This window comes from Amblyomma americanum, chromosome 1, assembly GCF_052857255.1.
Source record: "Amblyomma americanum isolate KBUSLIRL-KWMA chromosome 1, ASM5285725v1, whole genome shotgun sequence".
NCBI classification, from domain to species: Eukaryota; Metazoa; Arthropoda; class Arachnida; order Ixodida; family Ixodidae; genus Amblyomma; species Amblyomma americanum.
The window spans coordinates 43,171,898-43,190,927 of NC_135497.1; the positions used below are offsets into that span (position 1 = coordinate 43,171,898).

The following is a 19,030-nucleotide window of genomic DNA, read 5'->3' on the forward strand; positions in this document are numbered from 1 at the left end:
AGTACTTTGCCATAAACACCACTTCGTTTGTTTTTGCTGTTTTTCTCGAAATGGAAATTTTGGACTCGTAGCATGTCCCAAACTAGCATATCTCAGCAGCTATGGCAGATAGAACCATAATTCTTTTTTTAGCAAGTAGCCATATGTGTAGTCTACAAAATGTTGGGAGTAGAATTTGTAATTAAGGTTCAGAAATTTTTTAATTTGCTCTAGTTTTTGATTGCAAGTTAGGCACTATTTGTACCTTGAGTTTCAATGTCTTTAAAAACTACTTATGATAGTAAAATTAAAAAACTGTTTCCAACATTGTATTCATTTCTGTTTCTAGAACCCAACCAAGTGCAATTTATAAACTTTTTAATGTGTTTTTCTCTTAATTGTTCTTATTAGTGAGAAGGGTGTAATTAAGTGTATCTCAATAACTAATGATCCTATCATGAAACCAATGACATTTTTGGAATCAGCATGAAAAACTAGTCATGGGTGTGCAATTTGATTAAATTTGGTGCAGAAACAAATTTTTTTTCTTTAAGAGTAGCCTCCCCCCTTAAGGGAGATGTGGCTTTCATATCCAAAAAATGCCAAAAAAAAATCTGTTTCATGAAAGTGAATGTATCCGCTCATATGCCTCATTTTCTGTGGTGTCTCCAAAGTTTAATTGCTGAAATCCACCGCATGAACCGCAATGACTTACATATCGGGGAAACGCTTAAAAAATTGCCGTTTTTCTCTGTTCTATTTCTTCAACTGCAGTCGGACTTGATTGTATCAAAATCAGTTAAATCAAATTAATCTATATATTGTATAATTTCTGAGCATCATAAAGCTAAAATGTGAATGTATAGGAAAATGTATGGCTATATCATGCAAAAATTAACTGTCACATCCGATAGACAGAACTTTGGGCAACACGACTTAAGAAGCTGGCTTTCCCTGTACACATCTCAGGAGTTAGCTTCCCCGCAGGTCCTATCAAGCTGCGAACAACTCCGGTTGACTCGAAAAGCTGGCTTTCTTTCAGCACATCTCTAGAAGTTAGCTTTCTCACATGTACCTGCAGGTGCTATTGTTGCTATGGTGTCATGTAGCGCTTGCAGACAAATTATGATGTAGATCTTCCATGGTGTAGGCAGCGGGCACGTACCCAGCCAACCAGAATATGCATTTTTAGCGCGCTGCACCATTTTTGCCCACATTGTCACGCAGTTCGCACGTATGGTGCGTCGTGCTGCCATCGGCAATTTCACATGGTTTTTGGTGTCTTGAGCACATGATGGCAGCCATGAAACGGCAGAACCTCCCCTTTTCCATGAAGCTGTAAATTATCAAGCAAGTTGAACAACGCGAGAAGAAATCCGAAGTTGCCGCAGCATACAAGATTCTGAGAAGCACGCTGAGCACCATTCTGAAGGACAAGGCTGCCGTCTGGGCTAAAGCAGAGAAGAGACCCAGTGGAAAAAGCAAGTGTCTGTGATGCTTGCAGAACGTGCTTTCAGTTCCGGTGACCTACAGGTCCACCCGAAGAGCGAGGATGACCTGCGAACTTTTTGCCAAGTTGCCGTAACCTTGCAATGACAGCCTGGTGGCTAAGATTGCAACGTCTGCCTCATTGTAGACAGCGACTGTGCCGACGACTGCAGTGCTAGTTTATGCTAGTGCTAGTTTTTCCGTGTATTTATGGACGCTGGCACTGGTGAGCTCACTTAAGTTTTAAATTCTGCACGAGCTACAGTGTAATTCATCTTCTGTTGTTTGTGGTGAACTCTATGAGACCAAAGTTCAGTCGTAAATAAGCGTGTGTGATTGCACTTTGATAGGCACAAAGTGCAAGAACACGTGCTTGATGTGTGCAGAGAGCCTAGCTGTTTTTTGAAGCAGTCAGGATCCTGTCTTTACCGCAGTGCTGCTCATGGGCTGTGTGCTGCTGTGAACCTGCGCACCCCTGCGCTCATTCTCCGCCACATAGCAAATGGTCCGCTGTTTTCTCCTCTTTGCAGCCCTGTCTTGTGAGGACTTCCAGACATGCAGTGCTTGTCAGGAGCATGAGCGGTGTGGCTGGTGTGACGATGGCAGCAATACAGGTAAAGGCCAGTGCCTGGAGGGCTCAGCATCAGGACCACTGTCTCCTGCTGGCTCAACATACCGGGTTAATGGCAGCCTCTGCCCAGCCCCCAATTGGTACTTCACTGACTGCCCCAGTAAGTAGCACGTGATGTTTGCCCTGATCCGTCTGCTGTGCCATGACTGTTGCTAGATTGCAAAACATCCCTAGGTCTCCATTAGTGTCATTGCAAGTTCTTTGCTATGAGCATAAAGTTTTGGCACACTTGTCTTGGGAATGCAATTAGAATGCTCGAGAGTGCAGTGGCACCATTAGCCATTGCCATCTAGGCGCATTATAGCATTTAGGGAAAAGTGAAGTGCTAATTGATGGTAGTCAACAGTGCAGTGGATAACATGGGCTTGAAGCGAAGAAAGACTGGACAAGCGAGTCTTTTTTCCCTTCAAGTTCGTGTTGTCCTCTTTGCTGGTGTCTACCATGAACCTGTACCAACTTGCCCAGCTTTTTTCGCTAATAAAGTGTAAACCGTTGTTCATGCATAGCATGTGCTTACTGGGAAATTGTTTTATTTATTTATTATTTATTTATTGATACTGTAAGTCCCATCGGGACTGTAACAGGAAGGGCGGTGAATTATACAACCAGGTGTAGTGCACATATTGGTAAGTAAAACAACTTGAACAATAACATATGGTACAAAATGTTATAAGATTGGTTACAATTCAAGTTAAGGTACAAATAATAGGCTGCAAACATTGTGACTAGGAAAATCGGCTGTAGTTAGAGCTGTAATTTCAGTCTAGGCACAAAAAAATGTAAAAATAAATGTCAGAATAGGAAAGTGTGGAAAATGAGAATAACTACTGGGAAACATACAGGTGATCTCTAACCAGGGCACTAATCGCATCTGATGATGAGCTGTTAGTAATATCTATGTTTAGATTGTTCTATTGTAGTGTTGCGCGAGGAAAAAATGAGTACTTGAATATGTCAGTACGGAATGGAAACTCGTTTAATTTGTGAGTGAGGTCGTGGCGGGTCGATCTAGTTTTTGTGGTCGTTATGTATTTTGTAGCGGACACTTTTAGTTGGTTGTGTATTAGCTGATACATGATTTTAAGTCTTGCAAATTTTGCTCTGTTTTCCGGGGTTAGGAGTTCTGAATGTTTTAGTAATTGCGTTAATGAGTCTGTAAGGGAGTGTTTATTGTACACACATCTTAGTGCCTTTCTCTGCACCCCTTTCTGCACCAAACGTTGTTGGCATACTCTAGGATTGGTCTGACAATAGTTTTATATGCTAGTAATTTTGTTTCAGAGGGTGCTGGTTTAAGGCGTCTATTAATAAAGAAGACTTGTTTTAGGGCATTAGATGTGATGATGTTAACGTGCGAATCCCATCTGAAATCAGAGGTTAGTGTCACACCAAGGTGCTTATGCTCAAGGACAAATGCAAGATGAATATTATTAAGCGTGTACTGAAAAGCTGATGTGTGTTTTTTCCTAGTTATAGATAAAAGGACAGATTTATTTAAATTGATGTCCATCTGTCAGTCCTTACACCACTGGGAAACTGCTGTTAACGCGTTATTTGAAACTATATGGTCATTAAGAGAGTTAATTTCCATGTAAAGGACGCAGTCATCTGCGAAAAGTTTTATGTTCTGTGAAACACAAGATGGTAGGTCATTTATAAATATTAGGAACAGTACCGGTGCCAGGACACTTCCTTGGGGTACTCCCGATGTAACTTTAGTTGTCGCTGATTTCTCATTGTTAATTTCAATAAATTGCATCCCATTACTAAGATAGATACAGATTCCAGCCCTAAACATCACCCCCACATTCTGTAGCAGACTAAGCGTGCACACTCTGCAGATTCCACTTGACAAGTGTAATGAAAGTTTTGTTACAGCCCTTGGTTGGGTGGGCTGTGCTCATGTTTCAATGGTAACATTCCTAATTTCATTTCTGGATGACTTGAACTTTGAACAAAATATGAAAAAGAGGGGCCATTGTGAAATATCGGTACTGATTTTTTTGAAGTGAAAGAATATGGAGAAGACTGAGCAGCAATCAACTGGTGACCACTGGGAAGGTGTAATACTTGCAAAACTTTTCTCTCTGTTTCTGTGCATGTGCATATGTCCATGACACCGCATTTAGTGCAGGGGTTCACTATTTTTTGAGCCCCAGGGAGCCCCAACAGTTTTCAAAGGATGCCAAGGAGCCCCCTGTGTCTTGGCTTCCATCGCATCGTGCCCGAGATGCATGCAGAAAGGAGCACATAGACACAGGGCACCTCAATAAATGCCCAAATGTCATTAATAATGACTGGCTGTAGAGTAAAATAGTCTGTAGTGAACAATTACAGTGTGATTAGTCCCAAAATAAAGTGGGTAAAGAAAAGTGGGGTTGAGGCATGCATGGATTTAAGTACTTGGGGGAACCCCAAAAAGCAGTCCAATGAACCCCAGGGTTCCACGGAACCCAGTTTGAGAACCCCTGGTCTGGTGTTAGAGCATCCACCTCGTTTGTGGGAGATGCTATGCTCGCATCTTGACTGGAACCAGGTAAAGTCGTCTGAACAGGTGCTTGGCTTTCACAGGGTGATACTCTTGTAAAGGGACCACCTGCTACTGTTGATGGGAAGTTGCATTAGTGCTGCTGGGACCAAAAGTGGTGCAAACCATGTACCGTTGTGCGGCTCGCTGCTCTTGCGACACTTTTTGGCATTTTCGCCAAGCAGGAGGTCTACGGATCGAAACAAGCTGACATCCCTCAAGATTAAAGCGGGCACCTCTTCGCTACTCTGGACAGCAGGCATGGCAAGAAAACGGTGCTGCAAGCAAGTCTTTTACAGTAAAATCTTGTTAATTCGAATTCCATGTGGACACCGGCACAGTTCGAATTATCTGAAGTTCGAAGTAACGAAAGTTAGCAGAATGTGCGGTACACTGCATTTGGAAAGCAGTCTTGGGGTGAGATTACCTTATTTTATTGTTCTAAAGTATTCCGTTATCACCTTCTGCTTTCTTTCCTGGAAGGCAACAGCCAAAATCTTCTGTTACTAAAGCCCGAACTTATCGTAAGGCCCATTCTTTGCTTTCAAAACTGAAGAGTCGAGCGGCGTCCAGTGCGTTTGAACTTGCACAGCATAGGACCACTTCAGTATCGTGGAGGGCGTGCAGCCGCCTGTGAGCATGGTCGCAGGGCTGGAAAATCGAGCAGCATGCAGCTGTCCCGTGACATGCAAGTTACTTTGTGAGTTGCGAGGTTGCACGACTTTCAAGTTCAAAAAGTGAAAGTCGTCAAAGCGGCCGCAGGTACATTGCCCAAGTTTCCAGCCTTCCAAGCCCAAGTCCCATACTTCCAAACGAATGAGTGTGCTGTGCTTTTGGTGATATTCTGTTTCAATAACGCACCGGTGTCGACTTCACGCATGGTGTCAATCTTCGCTTGAGGCATTTTGGTTCAGTAATTGTCGCAGATGGGCAACATTTCTTAATTGCTACACCGTGGCACGCCGCTTCAGTTGGCCGCTATGGCTGCAACCAGTAGCAAACAAAGGGCACTGGAAAACCCACAGCATCACAAAGCCAAAAAGGCTACGTTGCCCAGAGAGTCCTTGCCCTGGACAGCAAGCAACCTGAGCTTCTGGTAACGAACTTCAGTGCCGAATACCGCCATTTGCCGAAAGAAACTGCCATGCCTATTTCAGTGAAGTTAGCATGCTAGTCAGCTAGTCGGCCATTGTGCGTAATTGCTGTTCAACAACATGACTCCGGAAACTCTAGAGGCCAGTGATATTACAGTTACAGCTGATGTCCATTCTGACCTAATGGCTGACCAAAAATGACACCTGCAAACTATCTTTGGCTTTTTCCATGACTACTTCGCGACCACCTCTAAGGTCAGGCAGACATCATTAACGAAACAACAGTTGATGAAAGTGAAAGGCCTATTCGTCAACACCCCTATCAAATGTCTGCAGAAGGATGGGAGGGGGCTTCCGTTCACACGATCCATCTTATTTTCAAGCATTAGCTTTTCTTAGCTCGTTCCTTTGTGCCCTTGTCGGCATCCGCAGTGCAGACCTTGATAGGAGGCGGCCTCCGTTCACAAGATCATCTTATTTTCAAGCATTAGCTTTTCTTAGCTCGTTCCTTTGTGCCCTTGTCGGCATCCGCAGTGCAGACCTTGATAGGAGGCGGCCTCCGTTCACAAGATCATCTTATTTTCAAGCATTAGCTTTTCTTAGCTAGTTCCTTTGTGCCCTTGTCGGCATACGCAGTGCAGACCTTGATAGGAGGCGGCCTCCATTCACAAGATCATCATATTTTCAAGCATTAGCTTTTCTTAGCTCGTTCCTTTGTGCCCTTGTCGGCATCCGCAGTGCAGACCTTGATAGGAGGCGACCTCCGTTCACAAGATCATCTTATTTTAAAGCATTAGCTTTTCTTAGCTTGTTCATTTGTGCCCTTGTTGGCATCCGCAGTGCAGACCTTCATATGAGGCAGCCTCCGTTCACAAGATCATCTTATTTTCAAGCATTAGCTTTCCTTAGCTCGTTCCTTTGTGCCCTTGTTGGCGTCCGCAGTGCAGACCTTGATAGGAGGCGGCCTCCGTTCACAAGATCATCTTTTTTTCAAGCATTAGCTTTTCTTAGCTCGTTCCTTTGTGCCCTTGTCGGCATCCGCAGTGCAGACCTTGATAGGAGGCAGCCTCCGTTCACAAGATCATCTTATTTTAAAGCATTACCTTTTCTTAGCTCGTTCCTTTGTGTCCTTGTCGGCATCCGCAGTGCAGACCTTGATAGGAGGCAGCCTCCGTTCACAAGATCATCTTATTTTCAAGCATTAGCTTTTCTTAGCTCGTTCCTTTGTGCCCTTGTCGGCATCCGCAGTGCAGACCTTGATAGGAGGCGGCCTCCGTTCACAAGATCATCTTATTTTTAAGCATTAGCCTTTCCTAGCTAGTTCCTCAGTGCCCTTGTCGGCATCCGCAGTACAGACCTTGATAGGAGGCGGCCTCCGTTCACAAGATCATCTTATTTTCAAGCATTAGCTTTCCTTAGCTCGTTCCTTTGTGCCCTTGTTGGCGTCCGCAGTGCAGACCTTGATAGGAGGCGGCCTCCGTTCACAAGATCATCTTTTTTTAAAGCATTAGCTTTTCTTACCTCGTTCCTTTGTGCCCTTGTCGGCATCCGCAGTGCAGACCTTGATAGGAGGCGGCCTCCAATCACAAGATCATCTTATTTTCAAGCATTAGCTTTTCTTAGCTCGTTCCTTTGTGCCCTTTTCGGCATCCGCAGTGCAGACCTTGATAGGATGCGGCCTCCGTTCACAAGATCAACTTATTTTCAAGCATTAGCTTTTCTTAGCTCGTTCCTTTGTGCCCTTGTCGGCATCCGCAGTGCAGACCCTGATAGGATGCGGCCTCCGTTCACAAGATCAACTTATTTTCAAGCATTAGCTTTTCTTAGCTCGTTCCTTTGTGCCCTTGTCGGCATCCGCAGTGCAGACCTTGATAGGAGGCAGCCTCCGTTCACAAGATCATCTTATTTTCAAGCATTAGCTTTTCTTAGCTCGTTCCTTTGTGCCCTTGTCGGCATCCGCAGTGCAGACCTTGATAGGAGGCGGCCTCCGTTCACAAGATCATCTTATTTTTAAGCATTAGCCTTTCCTAGCTAGTTCCTTAGTGCCCTTGTCGGCATCCGCAGTGCAGACCTTGATAGGAGGCGGCCTCCGTTCACAAGATCATCTTATTTTCAAGCATTAGCTTTTCTTAGCTCATTCCTTTGTGCCGTTGTCGGCATCCGCAGTGCAGACCTTGATAGGAGGCGGCCTCCGTTCACAAGATCATCTTATTTTAAAGCATTAGCTTTCCTTAGCTCGTTCCTTTGTGCCCTTGTCAGCGTCCGCAGTGCAGACCTTGGTAGGAGGCGGCCTCCGTTCACAAGATCATCTTATTTTCAAGCATTAGCTTTTCTTAGCTCGTTCCTTTGTGTCCTTGTCGGCGTCCGCAGTGCAGACCTTGATAGGAGGTGGCCTCCATTCACAAGACCATCTTATTTTAAAGCATTACCTTTTCTTACCTCGTCCCTTTGTGTCCTTGTCGGCATCCGCAGTGCAGACCTTCATATGAGGCAGCCTCCGTTCACAAGATCATCTTATTTTAAATCATGAGCTTTTCTTAGCTCGTTCCTTTGTGTCCTTGTCGGCGTCCGCAGTGCAGACCTTGATAGGAGGCGGCCTCCGTTCACAAGATCATCTTATTTTTAAGCATTAGCTTTTCTTAGCTCGTTCCTTTGTGTCCATGTCGGCATCCGCAGTGCAGACCTTGATAGGAGGCAGCCTCCGTTCACAAGATCATCTTATTTTCAAGCATTAGCTTTTCTTAGCTCGTTCCTTTGTGCCCTTGTCGGCATCCGCAGTGCAGACCTTGATAGGAGGCGGCCTCCGTTCACAAGATCATCTTATTTTAAAGCATTAGCTTTCCTTAGCTCGTTCCTTTGTGCCCTTGTCGGCGTCCGCAGTGCAGACCTTGGTAGGAGGCGGCCTCCGTTCACAAGATCATCTTATTTTCAAGCATTAGCTTTTCTTAGCTCGTTCCTTTGTGCCCTTGTCGGCATCCGCAGTGCAGACCTTGATAGGAGGCGGCCTCCATTAACAAGATCATCTTATTTTAAATAATTAGCTTTTCTTAGCTCGTTCCTTTGTGCCCTTATCCACATCCGCAGTGCAGACCTTGATAGGATGCGGCCTCCGTTCACAAGATCAACTTATTTTCAAGCATTAGCTTTTCTTAGCTCATTCCTTTGTGCCCTTGTCGGCATCCGCAGTGCAGACCCTGATAGGATGCGGCCTCCGTTCACAAGATCAACTTATTTTCAAGCATTAGCTTTTCTTAGCTCGTTCCTTTGCGCCCTTGTCGGCATCCGCAGTGCAGACCTTGATAGGAGGCAGCCTCCGTTCACAAGATCATCTTATTTTCAAGCATTAGCTTTTCTTAGCTCGTTCCTTTGTGCCCTTGTCGGCATCCGCAGTGCAGACCTTGATAGGAGGCGGCCTCCGTTCACAAGATCATCTTATTTTCAAGCATTAGCTTTTCTTAGCTCATTCCTTTGTGCCGTTGTCGGCATCCGCAGTGCAGACCTTGATAGGAGGCGGCCTCCGTTCACAAGATCATCTTATTTTAAAGCTTTAGCTTTCCTTAGCTCGTTCCTTTGTGCCCTTGTGGGCGTCCGCAGTGCAGACCTTGGTAGGAGGCGGCCTCCGTTCACAAGATCATCTTATTTTCAAGCATTAGCTTTTCTTAGCTCGTTCCTTTGTGCCCTTGTCGGCATCCGCAGTGCAGACCTTGATAGGAGGCGGCCTCCATTCACAAGATCATCTTATTTTAAATAATTAGCTTTTCTTAGCTCGTTCCTTTGTGCCCTTATCCACATCCGCAGTGCAGACCTTGATAGGAGGCGTCCTCCGTTCACAAGATCATCTTATTTTAAATAATTAGCTTTTCTTAGCTCGTTCCTTTGTGCCCTTATCCGCATCCGCAGTGCAGACCTTGATAGGAGGCATCCTCCGTTCACAAGATCATCTTATTTTAAAGCATTAGCTTTTCTTAGCTCGTTCCTTTGTGCCCTCGTCGGCATCCGCAGTGCAGACCTTGATAGGAGGCGGCCTCCATTCACAAGATCATCTTATTTTAAATAATTAGCTTTTCTTAGCTCGTTCCTTTGTGCCCTTATCCGCATCCGCAGTGCAGACCTTGATAGGAGGCGGCCTCCGTTCACAAGATCATCTTATTTTAAAGCATTAGCTTTTCTTAGCTCGTTCCTTTGTGTCCTTGTCGGCGTCCGCAGTGCGGACCTTGATAGGAGGCGGCCTCCATTCACAAGACCATCTTATTTTAAAGCATTACCTTTTCTTACCTCGTCCCTTTGTGTCCTTGTCGGCATCCGCAGTGCAGACCTTCATATGAGGCAGCCTCCGTTCACAAGATCATCTTATTTTAAATCATGAGCTTTTCTTAGCTCGTTCCTTTGTGTCCTTGTCGGCGTCCGCAGTGCAGACCTTGATAGGAGGCAGCCTCCGTTCACAAGATCATCTTATTTTAAAGCATTAGCTTTTCTTAGCTCGTTCCTTTGTGTCCATGTCGGCATCCGCAGTGCAGACCTTGATAGGAGGCAGCCTCCGTTCACAAGATCATCTTATTTTCAAGCATTAGCTTTTCTTAGCTCGTTCCTTTGTGCCCTTGTCGGCATCCGCAGTGCAGACCTTGATAGGAGGCGGCCTCCGTTCACAAGATCATCTTATTTTTAAGCATTAGCCTTTCCTAGCTAGTTCCTTAGTGCCCTTGTCGGCATCCGCAGTGCAGACCTTGATAGGAGGCGGCCTCCGTTCACAAGATCATCTTATTTTCAAGCATTAGCTTTTCTTAGCTCGTTCCTTTGTGCCGTTGTCGGCATCCGCAGTGCAGACCTTGATAGGAGGCGGCCTCCGTTCACAAGATCATCTTATTTTAAAGCATTAGCTTTCCTTAGCTCGTTCCTTTGTGCCCTTGTCGGCGTCCGCAGTGCAGACCTTGGTAGGAGGCGGCCTCCGTTCACAAGATCATCTTATTTTCAAGCATTAGCTTTTCTTAGCTCGTTCCTTTGTGCCCTTGTCGGCATCCGCAGTGCAGACCTTGATAGGAGGCGGCCTCCATTCACAAGATCATCTTATTTTAAATAATTAGCTTTTCTTAGCTCGTTCCTTTGTGCCCTTATCCGCAACCGCAGTGCAGACCTTCATAGGAGGCATCCTCCGTTCACAAGATCATCTTATTTTAAAGCATTAGCTTTTCTTAGCTCGTTCCTTTGTGCCCTCGTCGGCATCCGCAGGGCAGACCTTGATAGGAGGCGGCCTCCGTTCACAAGATCATCTTATTTTAAAGCATTAGCTTTTCTTAGCTCCTTCCTTTGTGCCCTTGTCGGCATCCGCAGTGCAGACCTTGATAGGAGGCGGCCTCCATTCACAAGATCATCTTATTTTAAATAATTAGCTTTTCTTAGCTCGTTCCTTTGTGCCCTTATCCGCATCCGCAGTGCAGACCTTGATAGGAGGCGGCCTCCGTTCACAAGATCATCTTATTTTAAAGCATTAGCTTTTCTTAGCTCGTTCCTTTGTGTCCTTGTCGGCGTCCGCAGTGCAGACCTTGATAGGAGGCGGCCTCCATTCACAAGACCATCTTATTTTAAAGCATTACCTTTTCTTAGCTCGTTCCTTTGTGTCCTTGTCGGCGTCCGCAGTGCAGACCTTGATAGGAGGCGGCCTCCGTTCACAAGATCATCTTATTTTCAAGCATTAGCTTTTCTTAGCTCGTTCCTTTGTGCCCTTGTCGGCATCCGCAGTGCAGACCTTGATAGGAGGCGGCCTCCATTCACAAGATCATCTTATTTTAAATAATTAGCTTTTCTTAGCTCGTTCCTTTGTGCCCTTATCCGCATCCGCAGTGCAGACCTTGATAGGAGGCGGCCTCCGTTCACAAGATCATCTTATTTTAAAGCATTAGCTTTTCTTAGCTTGTTCATTTGTGCCCTTGTCGGCATCCGCAGTGCAGACCTTGATAGGAGGCGTCCTCCGTTCACAAGATCATCTTATTTTAAAGCATTAGCTTTTCTTAGCTCGTACCTTTGTGCCCTTGTCGGCATCCGCAGGGCAGACCTTGATAGGAGGCGGCCCTCCGTTCACAAGATCATCTTATTTTAAAGCATTAGCTTTTCTTAGCTTGTTCCTTTGTGCCCTTGTCAGCATCCGCAGTGCAGACCTTGATAGGAGGCGGCCTCCGTTCACAAGATCATCTTATTTCAAAGCATTAGCTTTCCTTAGCTCGTTCCTTTGTGCCCTTGTCGGCGTCCGCAGTGCAGACCTTGATAGGAGGCGGCCTCCGTTCACAAGATCATCTTATTTTAAAGCATTAGCTTTTCTTAGCTCGTTCCTTTGTGCCCTTGTCGACATCCGCAGTGCAGACCTTGATAGGAGGCGGCCTCCGTTCACAAGATCATCTTATTTTAAAGCATTAGCTTTTCTTAGCTCGTTCTTTTGTGCCCTTGTCGGCATCCGCAGTGCAGACCTTGATAGGAGGCGGCCTCCGTTCACAAGATCATCTTATTTTAAAGCATTAGCTTTTCTTAGCTCGTTCCTTTGTGCCCTTATCCGCATCCGCAGTGTAGACCTTGATAGGAGGCGGCCTCCGTTCAAAAGATCATCTTATTTTCAAGCATTAGCTTTTCTTAGCTCGTTCCTTTGTGCCCTTGTCGGCATCCGCAGTGCAGACCTTGATTGGAGGCGGCCTCCGTTCACAAGACCATCTTATTTTAAAGCATTACCTTTTCTTACCTCGTCCCTTTGTGTCCTTGTCGGCATCCGCAGTGCAGACCTTCATATGAGGCAGCCTCCGTTCACAAGATCATCTTATTTTAAATCATTAGCTTTTCTTAGCTCGTTCCTTTGTGTCCTTGTCGGCGTCCGCAGTGCAGACCTTGATAGGAGGCAGCCTCCGTTCACAAGATCATCTTATTTTAAAGCATTAGCTTTTCTTAGCTCGTTCCTTTGTGTCCTTGTCGGCTTCCGCAGTGCAGACCTTGATAGGAGGCAGCCTCCGTTCACAAGATCATCTTATTTTCAAGCATTAGCTTTTCTTAGCTCGTTCCTTTGTGCCCTTGTCGGCATCCGCAGTGCAGACCTTGATAGGAGGCGGCCTCCGTTCACAAGATCATCTTATTTTAAAGCATTAGCTTTTCTTAGCTCGTTCTTTTGTGCCCTTGTCGGCATCCGCAGTGCAGACCTTGATAGGAGGCGGCCTCCGTTCACAAGATCATCTTATTTTAAAGCATTAGCTTTTCTTAGCTCGTTCCTTTGTGCCCTTATCCGCATCCGCAGTGTAGACCTTGATAGGAGGCGGCCTCCGTTCACAAGATCATCTTATTTTAAATAATTAGCTTTTCTTAGCTCGTTCCTTTGTGCCCTTGTCGGCATCCGCAGTGCAGACCTTGATTGGAGGCGGCCTCCGTTCACAAGACCATCTTATTTTAAAGCATTACCTTTTCTTACCTCGTCCCTTTGTGTCCTTGTCGGCATCCGCAGTGCAGACCTTCATATGAGGCAGCCTCCGTTCACAAGATCATCTTATTTTAAATCATTAGCTTTTCTTAGCTCGTTCCTTTGTGTCCTTGTCGGCGTCCGCAGTGCAGACCTTGATAGGAGGCAGCCTCCGTTCACAAGATCATCTTATTTTAAAGCATTAGCTTTTCTTAGCTCGTTCCTTTGTGTCCTTGTCGGCTTCCGCAGTGCAGACCTTGATAGGAGGCAGCCTCCGTTCACAAGATCATCTTATTTTCAAGCATTAGCTTTTCTTAGCTCGTTCCTTTGTGCCCTTGTCGGCATCCGCAGTGCAGACCTTGATAGGAGGCGGCCTCCGTTCACAAGATCATCTTATTTTTAAGCATTAGCCTTTCCTAGCTAGTTCCTTAGTGCCCTTGTCGGCATCCGCAGTGCAGACCTTGATAGGAGGCGGCCTCCGTTCACAAGATCATCTTATTTTCAAGCATTAGCTTTTCTTAGCTCGTTCCTTTGTGCCGTTGTCGGCATCCGCAGTGCAGACCTTGATAGGAGGCGGCCTCCGTTCACAAGACCATCTTATTTTAAAGCATTAGCTTTCCTTAGCTCGTTCCTTTGTGCCCTTGTCGGCGTCCGCAGTGCAGACCTTGGTAGGAGGCGGCCTCCGTTCACAAGATCATCTTATTTTCAAGCATTAGCTTTTCTTAGCTCGTTCCTTTGTGCCCTTGTCGGCATCCGCAGTGCAGACCTTGATAGGAGGCGGCCTCCATTCACAAGATCATCTTATTTTAAATAATTAGCTTTTCTTAGCTCGTTCCTTTGTGCCCTTATCCACATCCGCAGTGCAGACCTTGATAGGAGGCGTCCTCCGTTCACAAGTTCATCTTATTTTAAAGCATTAGCTTTTCTTAGCTCGTTCCTTTGTGTCCTTGTCGGCATCCGCAGTGCAGACCTTGATAGTAGGCGGCCTCCGTTCACAAGATCATCTTATTTTAAATAATTAGCTTTTCTTAGCTCGTTCCTTTGTGCCCTTATCCGCAACCGCAGTGCAGACCTTGATAGGAGGCATCCTCCGTTCACAAGATCATCTTATTTTAAAGCATTAGCTTTTCTTAGCTCGTTCCTTTGTGCCTTCGTCGGCATCCGCAGGGCAGACCTTGATAGGAGGCGGCCTCCGTTCACAAGATCATCTTATTTTAAAGCATTAGCTTTTCTTAGCTCCTTCCTTTGTGCCCTTGTCGGCATCCGCAGTGCAGACCTTGATAGGAGGCGGCCTCCATTCACAAGATCATCTTATTTTAAATAATTAGCTTTTCTTAGCTCGTTCCTTTGTGCCCTTATCCGCATCCGCAGTGCAGACCTTGATAGGAGGCAGCCTCCGTTCACAAGATCATCTTATTTTAAAGCATTAGCTTTTCTTAGCTCGTTCCTTTGTGTCCTTGTCGGCGTCCGCAGTGCAGACCTTGATAGGAGGCGGCCTCCGTTCACAAGATCATCTTATTTTCAAGCATTAGCTTTTCTTAGCTCGTTCCTTTGTGCCCTTGTCGGCATCCGCAGTGCAGACCTTGATAGGAGGCGGCCTCCGTTCATAAGATCATCTTATTTCAAAGCATTAGCTTTCCTTAGCTCGTTCCTTTGTGCCCTTGTCGGCGTCCGCAGTGCAGACCTTGATAGGAGGCGGCCTCCGTTCACAAGATCATCTTATTTTAAAGCATTAACTTTTCTTAGCTCGTTCCTTTGTGCCCTTGTCGACATCCGCAGTGCAGACCTTGATAGGAGGCGGCCTCCGTTCACGAGATCATCTTATTTTAAAGCATTAGCTTTTCTTAGCTCGTTCTTTTGTGCCCTTGTCGGCATCCGCAGTGCAGACCTTGATAGGAGGCGGCCTCCGTTCACAAGATCATCTTATTTTAATTTTCTTAGCTCGTTCCTTTGTGCCCTTATCCGCATCCGCAGTGTAGACCTTGATAGGAGGCGGCCTCCGTTCAAAAGATCATCTTATTTTCAAGCATTAGCTTTTCTTAGCTCGTTCCTTTGTGCCCTTGTCGGCATCCGCAGTGCAGACCTTGATAGGAGGCGGCCTCCGTTCACAAGATCATCTTATTTTAAATAATTAGCTTTTCTTAGCTCGTTCCTTTGTGCCCTTGTCGGCATCCGCAGTGCAGACCTTGATTGGAGGCGGCCTCCGTTCACAAGATCATCTTATTTTAAATAATTAGCTTTTCTTAGCTCGTTCCTTTGTGCCCTTGTCGGCATCCGCAGTGCAGACCTTGATTGGAGGCGGCCTCCGTTCACAAGATCATCTTATTTTAAATAATTAGCTTTTCTTAGCTCGTTCCTTTCTGCCCTTGTCGGCATCCGCAGTGCAGACCTTGATTGGAGGCGGCCTCCGTTCACAAGATCATCTTATTTTAAAGCATTAGCTTTTCTTAGCTCGTTCCTTTGTGCCTTTGTCGGCATCCGCAGTGCAGACCTTGATAGGAGGCGGCCTCCGTTCACAAGATCATCTTATTTTAAATAATTAGCTTTTCTTAGCTCGTTCCTTTGTGCCCTTGTCGGCATCCGCAGTGCAGACCTTGATTGGAGGCGGCCTCCGTTCACAAGATCATCTTATTTTAAAGCATTAGCTTTTCTTAGCTCGTTCCTTTGTGCCCTTGTCGGCATCCGCAGTGCAGACCTTGATAGGAGGCGGCCTCCGTTCACAAGATCATCTTATTTTAAATAATTAGCTTTTCTTAGCTCGTTCCTTTGTGCCCTTGTCGGCATCCGCAGTGCAGACCTTGATAGGAGGCGGCCTCCGTTCACAAGATCATCTTATTTTAAATAATTAGCTTTTCTTAGCTCGTTCCTTTGTGCCCTTGTCGGCATCCGCAGTGCAGACCTTGATTGGAGGCGGCCTCCGTTCACAAGATCATCTTATTTTAAAGCATTAGCTTTTCTTCGCTCGTTCCTTTGTGCCCTTGTCGGCATCCGCAGTGCAGACCTTGATAGGAGGCGGCCTCCGTTCACAAGATCATCTTATTTTAAAGCATTAGCTTTTCTTAGCTCGTTCTTTTGTGCCCTTGTCGGCATCCGCAGTGCAGACCTTGATAGGAGGCGGCCTCCGTTCACAAGATCATCTTATTTTAAAGCATTAGCTTTTCTTAGCTCGTTCCTTTGTGCCCTTATCCGCATCCGCAGTGTAGACCTTGATAGGAGGCGGCCTCCGTTCAAAAGATCATCTTATTTTCAAGCATTAGGTTTTCTTAGCTCGTTCCTTTGTGCCCTTGTCGGCATCCGCAGTGCTGACCTTGATAGGAGGCGGCCTCCGTTCACAAGATCATCTTATTTTAAATAATTAGCTTTTCTTAGCTCGTTCCTTTGTGCCCTTGTCGGCATCCGCAGTGCAGACCTTGATAGGAGGCGGCCTCCGTTCACAAGATCATCTTATTTTAAATAATTAGCTTTTCTTAGCTCGTTCCTTTGTGCCCTTGTCGGCATCCGCAGTGCAGACCTTGATTGGAGGCGGCCTCCGTTCACAAGATCATCTTATTTTAAAGCATTAGCTTTTCTTAGCTCGTTCCTTTGTGCCCTTGTCGGCATCCGCAGTGCAGACCTTGATAGGAGGCGGCCTCCGTTCAAAAGATCATCTTATTTTCAAGCATTAGCTTTTCTTAGCTCGTTCCTTTGTGCCCTTGTCGGCATCCGCAGTGCAGACCTTGATAGGAGGCGGCCTCCGTTCACAAGATCATCTTATTTTAAAGCATTAGCTTTTCTTAGCTCGTTCCTTTGTGCCCTTGTCGGCATCCGCAGTGCAGACCTTGATTGGAGGCGGCCTCCGTTCACAAGATCATCTTATTTTAAAGCATTAGCTTTTCTTAGCTCGTTCCTTTGTGTCCTTGGCGTCCGCAGTGCAGACCTTGATTGGAGGCGGCCTCCGTTCACAAGATCATCTTATTTTAAAGCATTAGCTTTTCTTAGCTCGTTCCTTTGTGTCCTTCTTGGCGTCCGCAGTGCAGACCTTGATAGGAGGTGGCCTCCGTTCACAAGATCTTCTTTTTTTAAAGCATTAGCTTTTCTTACCTCGTCCCTTTGTGTCCTTCTTGGCGTCCGCAGTGCAGACCTTGATAGGAGGTGGCCTCCGTTCACAAGATCTTCTTTTTTTAAAGCATTAGCTTTTCTTAGCTAGTTCCTTTGTGCCCTTGTCGGCATACGCAGTGCCGACCTTGATAGGAGGCGGCCTCCATTCACAAGATCATCATATTTTCAAGCATTAGCTTTTCTTAGCTCGTTCCTTTGTGCCCTTGTCGGCATCCGCAGTGCAGACCTTGATAGGAGGCGACCTCCGTTCACAAGATCATCTTATTTTAAAGCATTAGCTTTTCTTAGCTTGTTCATTTGTGCCCTTGTCGGCATCCGCAGTGCAGACCTTGATTGGAGGCGGCCTCCGTTCACAAGATCATCTTATTTTAAAGCATTAGCTTTTCTTAGCTCGTTCCTTTGTGTCCTTCTTGGCGTCCGCAGTGCAGACCTTGATAGGAGGTGGCCTCCGTTCACAAGATCTTCTTTTTTTAAAGCATTAGCTTTTCTTACCTCGTCCCTTTGTGTCCTTGTCGGCGTCCGCAGTGCAGACCTTGATAGGAGGCAGCCTCCGTTCACAAGATCATCTTATTTTAAAGCATTAGCTTTTCTTAGCTCGTTCCTTTGTGCCCTTGTCGGCATCCACAGTGCAGACCTTGGCAGCGCGCCAAAATGCTTGTGCGCTCTGGACGGGAGTGTCGGCAGCAGTTGCGCACTCAGCAAGGGGCTGGCCAGCTGCGACAGAGTGCGATTAGAAATCCTCCACACACCAGTTTGCCTTTATTTTTTAACCCGGCATGATAGAGCACTCTGCGCATCTTTGGAACCGATGTTTCTGTGTTGGTTCAAGTCCAGGTCAGCACCTTGCTGGCGGACACTTCAGATCCTCGCGAGGCCTCTCAGTATACAAGACTGCAGTAGGTGATATCGATAATATCAGTGAGCAAGAAGTACCAAGCCAGCATTTTTGTGGTGCTGATGACAATAGGGTGTTTCTGGCATAGTTTCATTTTCGTACTCAATCCTAATGCGCATGTTATTTTTAGCCGATTTTTTCCAGAAAAATGGCGTGTGTTGATTCTAGAATCAAGTAAATACGTTATAGCCATCAGCAAGCCCATTGTCTTCGCCTGTTGTGCTGGTCAACAAGGACGAGACACTCGGATCTTCTGTGAACTATAAACAGGTCAGCAATATTACGAAGAGAGATGACTACCCGTTGCTTCGACTTGACGCCTCCTTTGACCAGCTCCGTCATGCCAAATACTTTGAATCCCTTGATCTATGTAGCGGGTACTGGCAGATTGAGGTGGGTGAACGTGATCATGAGAAAACTGCATTCATCACCCCCGATGGGTTGTACGAGTTCAAGGGGCCCCCTTCGGTTTGTGTTCCACTCCTGCCACCTTTCAAAGAATAATGGGCACTGTCCTGTTGGTCTCAAATGGAATTCGTGCCATCTACCTTGATGATTGTGTCATTTTCTCTGCCATTTACGAAGATCGTCTCAAAATCTTGGCTGCATTGCTGGCAGCAATTTATTTGGCTGATCTCTGTCTAAAAACCAGCAAAATGCCTCTTTGAGTTACAGTGGCTGAAGTTTCTGTGCCATGTTGTGAGCGCTTGGGGTTTTAGCCCTAACCTCGACAAGACTGCTGCAGTAATTTCGCTGCCAACCCGCACCAACAAGCGCGCTGTGCGCTATTTTTTTTTGGTCTCTGACCATATTATAAACGTTTTCGGCAAGACTTTTCCCTGCTAGCCGAGCCTCTGACACATCCGACAAAACACCAGCAACCTTTCATCTA

At 46.1% G+C, this 19,030-nt stretch overlaps 1 protein-coding gene across 1 annotated transcript in view; it reads left to right on the top strand.

The window, feature by feature from the left end:
- Positions 1–19,030, top strand: part of dsd (attractin-like protein dsd) — a 116,158-nt gene that overhangs the window by 54,065 nt on the left and 43,063 nt on the right. The window contains exon 14 of the mRNA XM_077645532.1: positions 1,998–2,198. Coding sequence (XP_077501658.1) covers positions 1,998–2,198 — 201 coding nt within the window. The remainder of the gene's footprint in view (positions 1–1,997; positions 2,199–19,030) is intronic.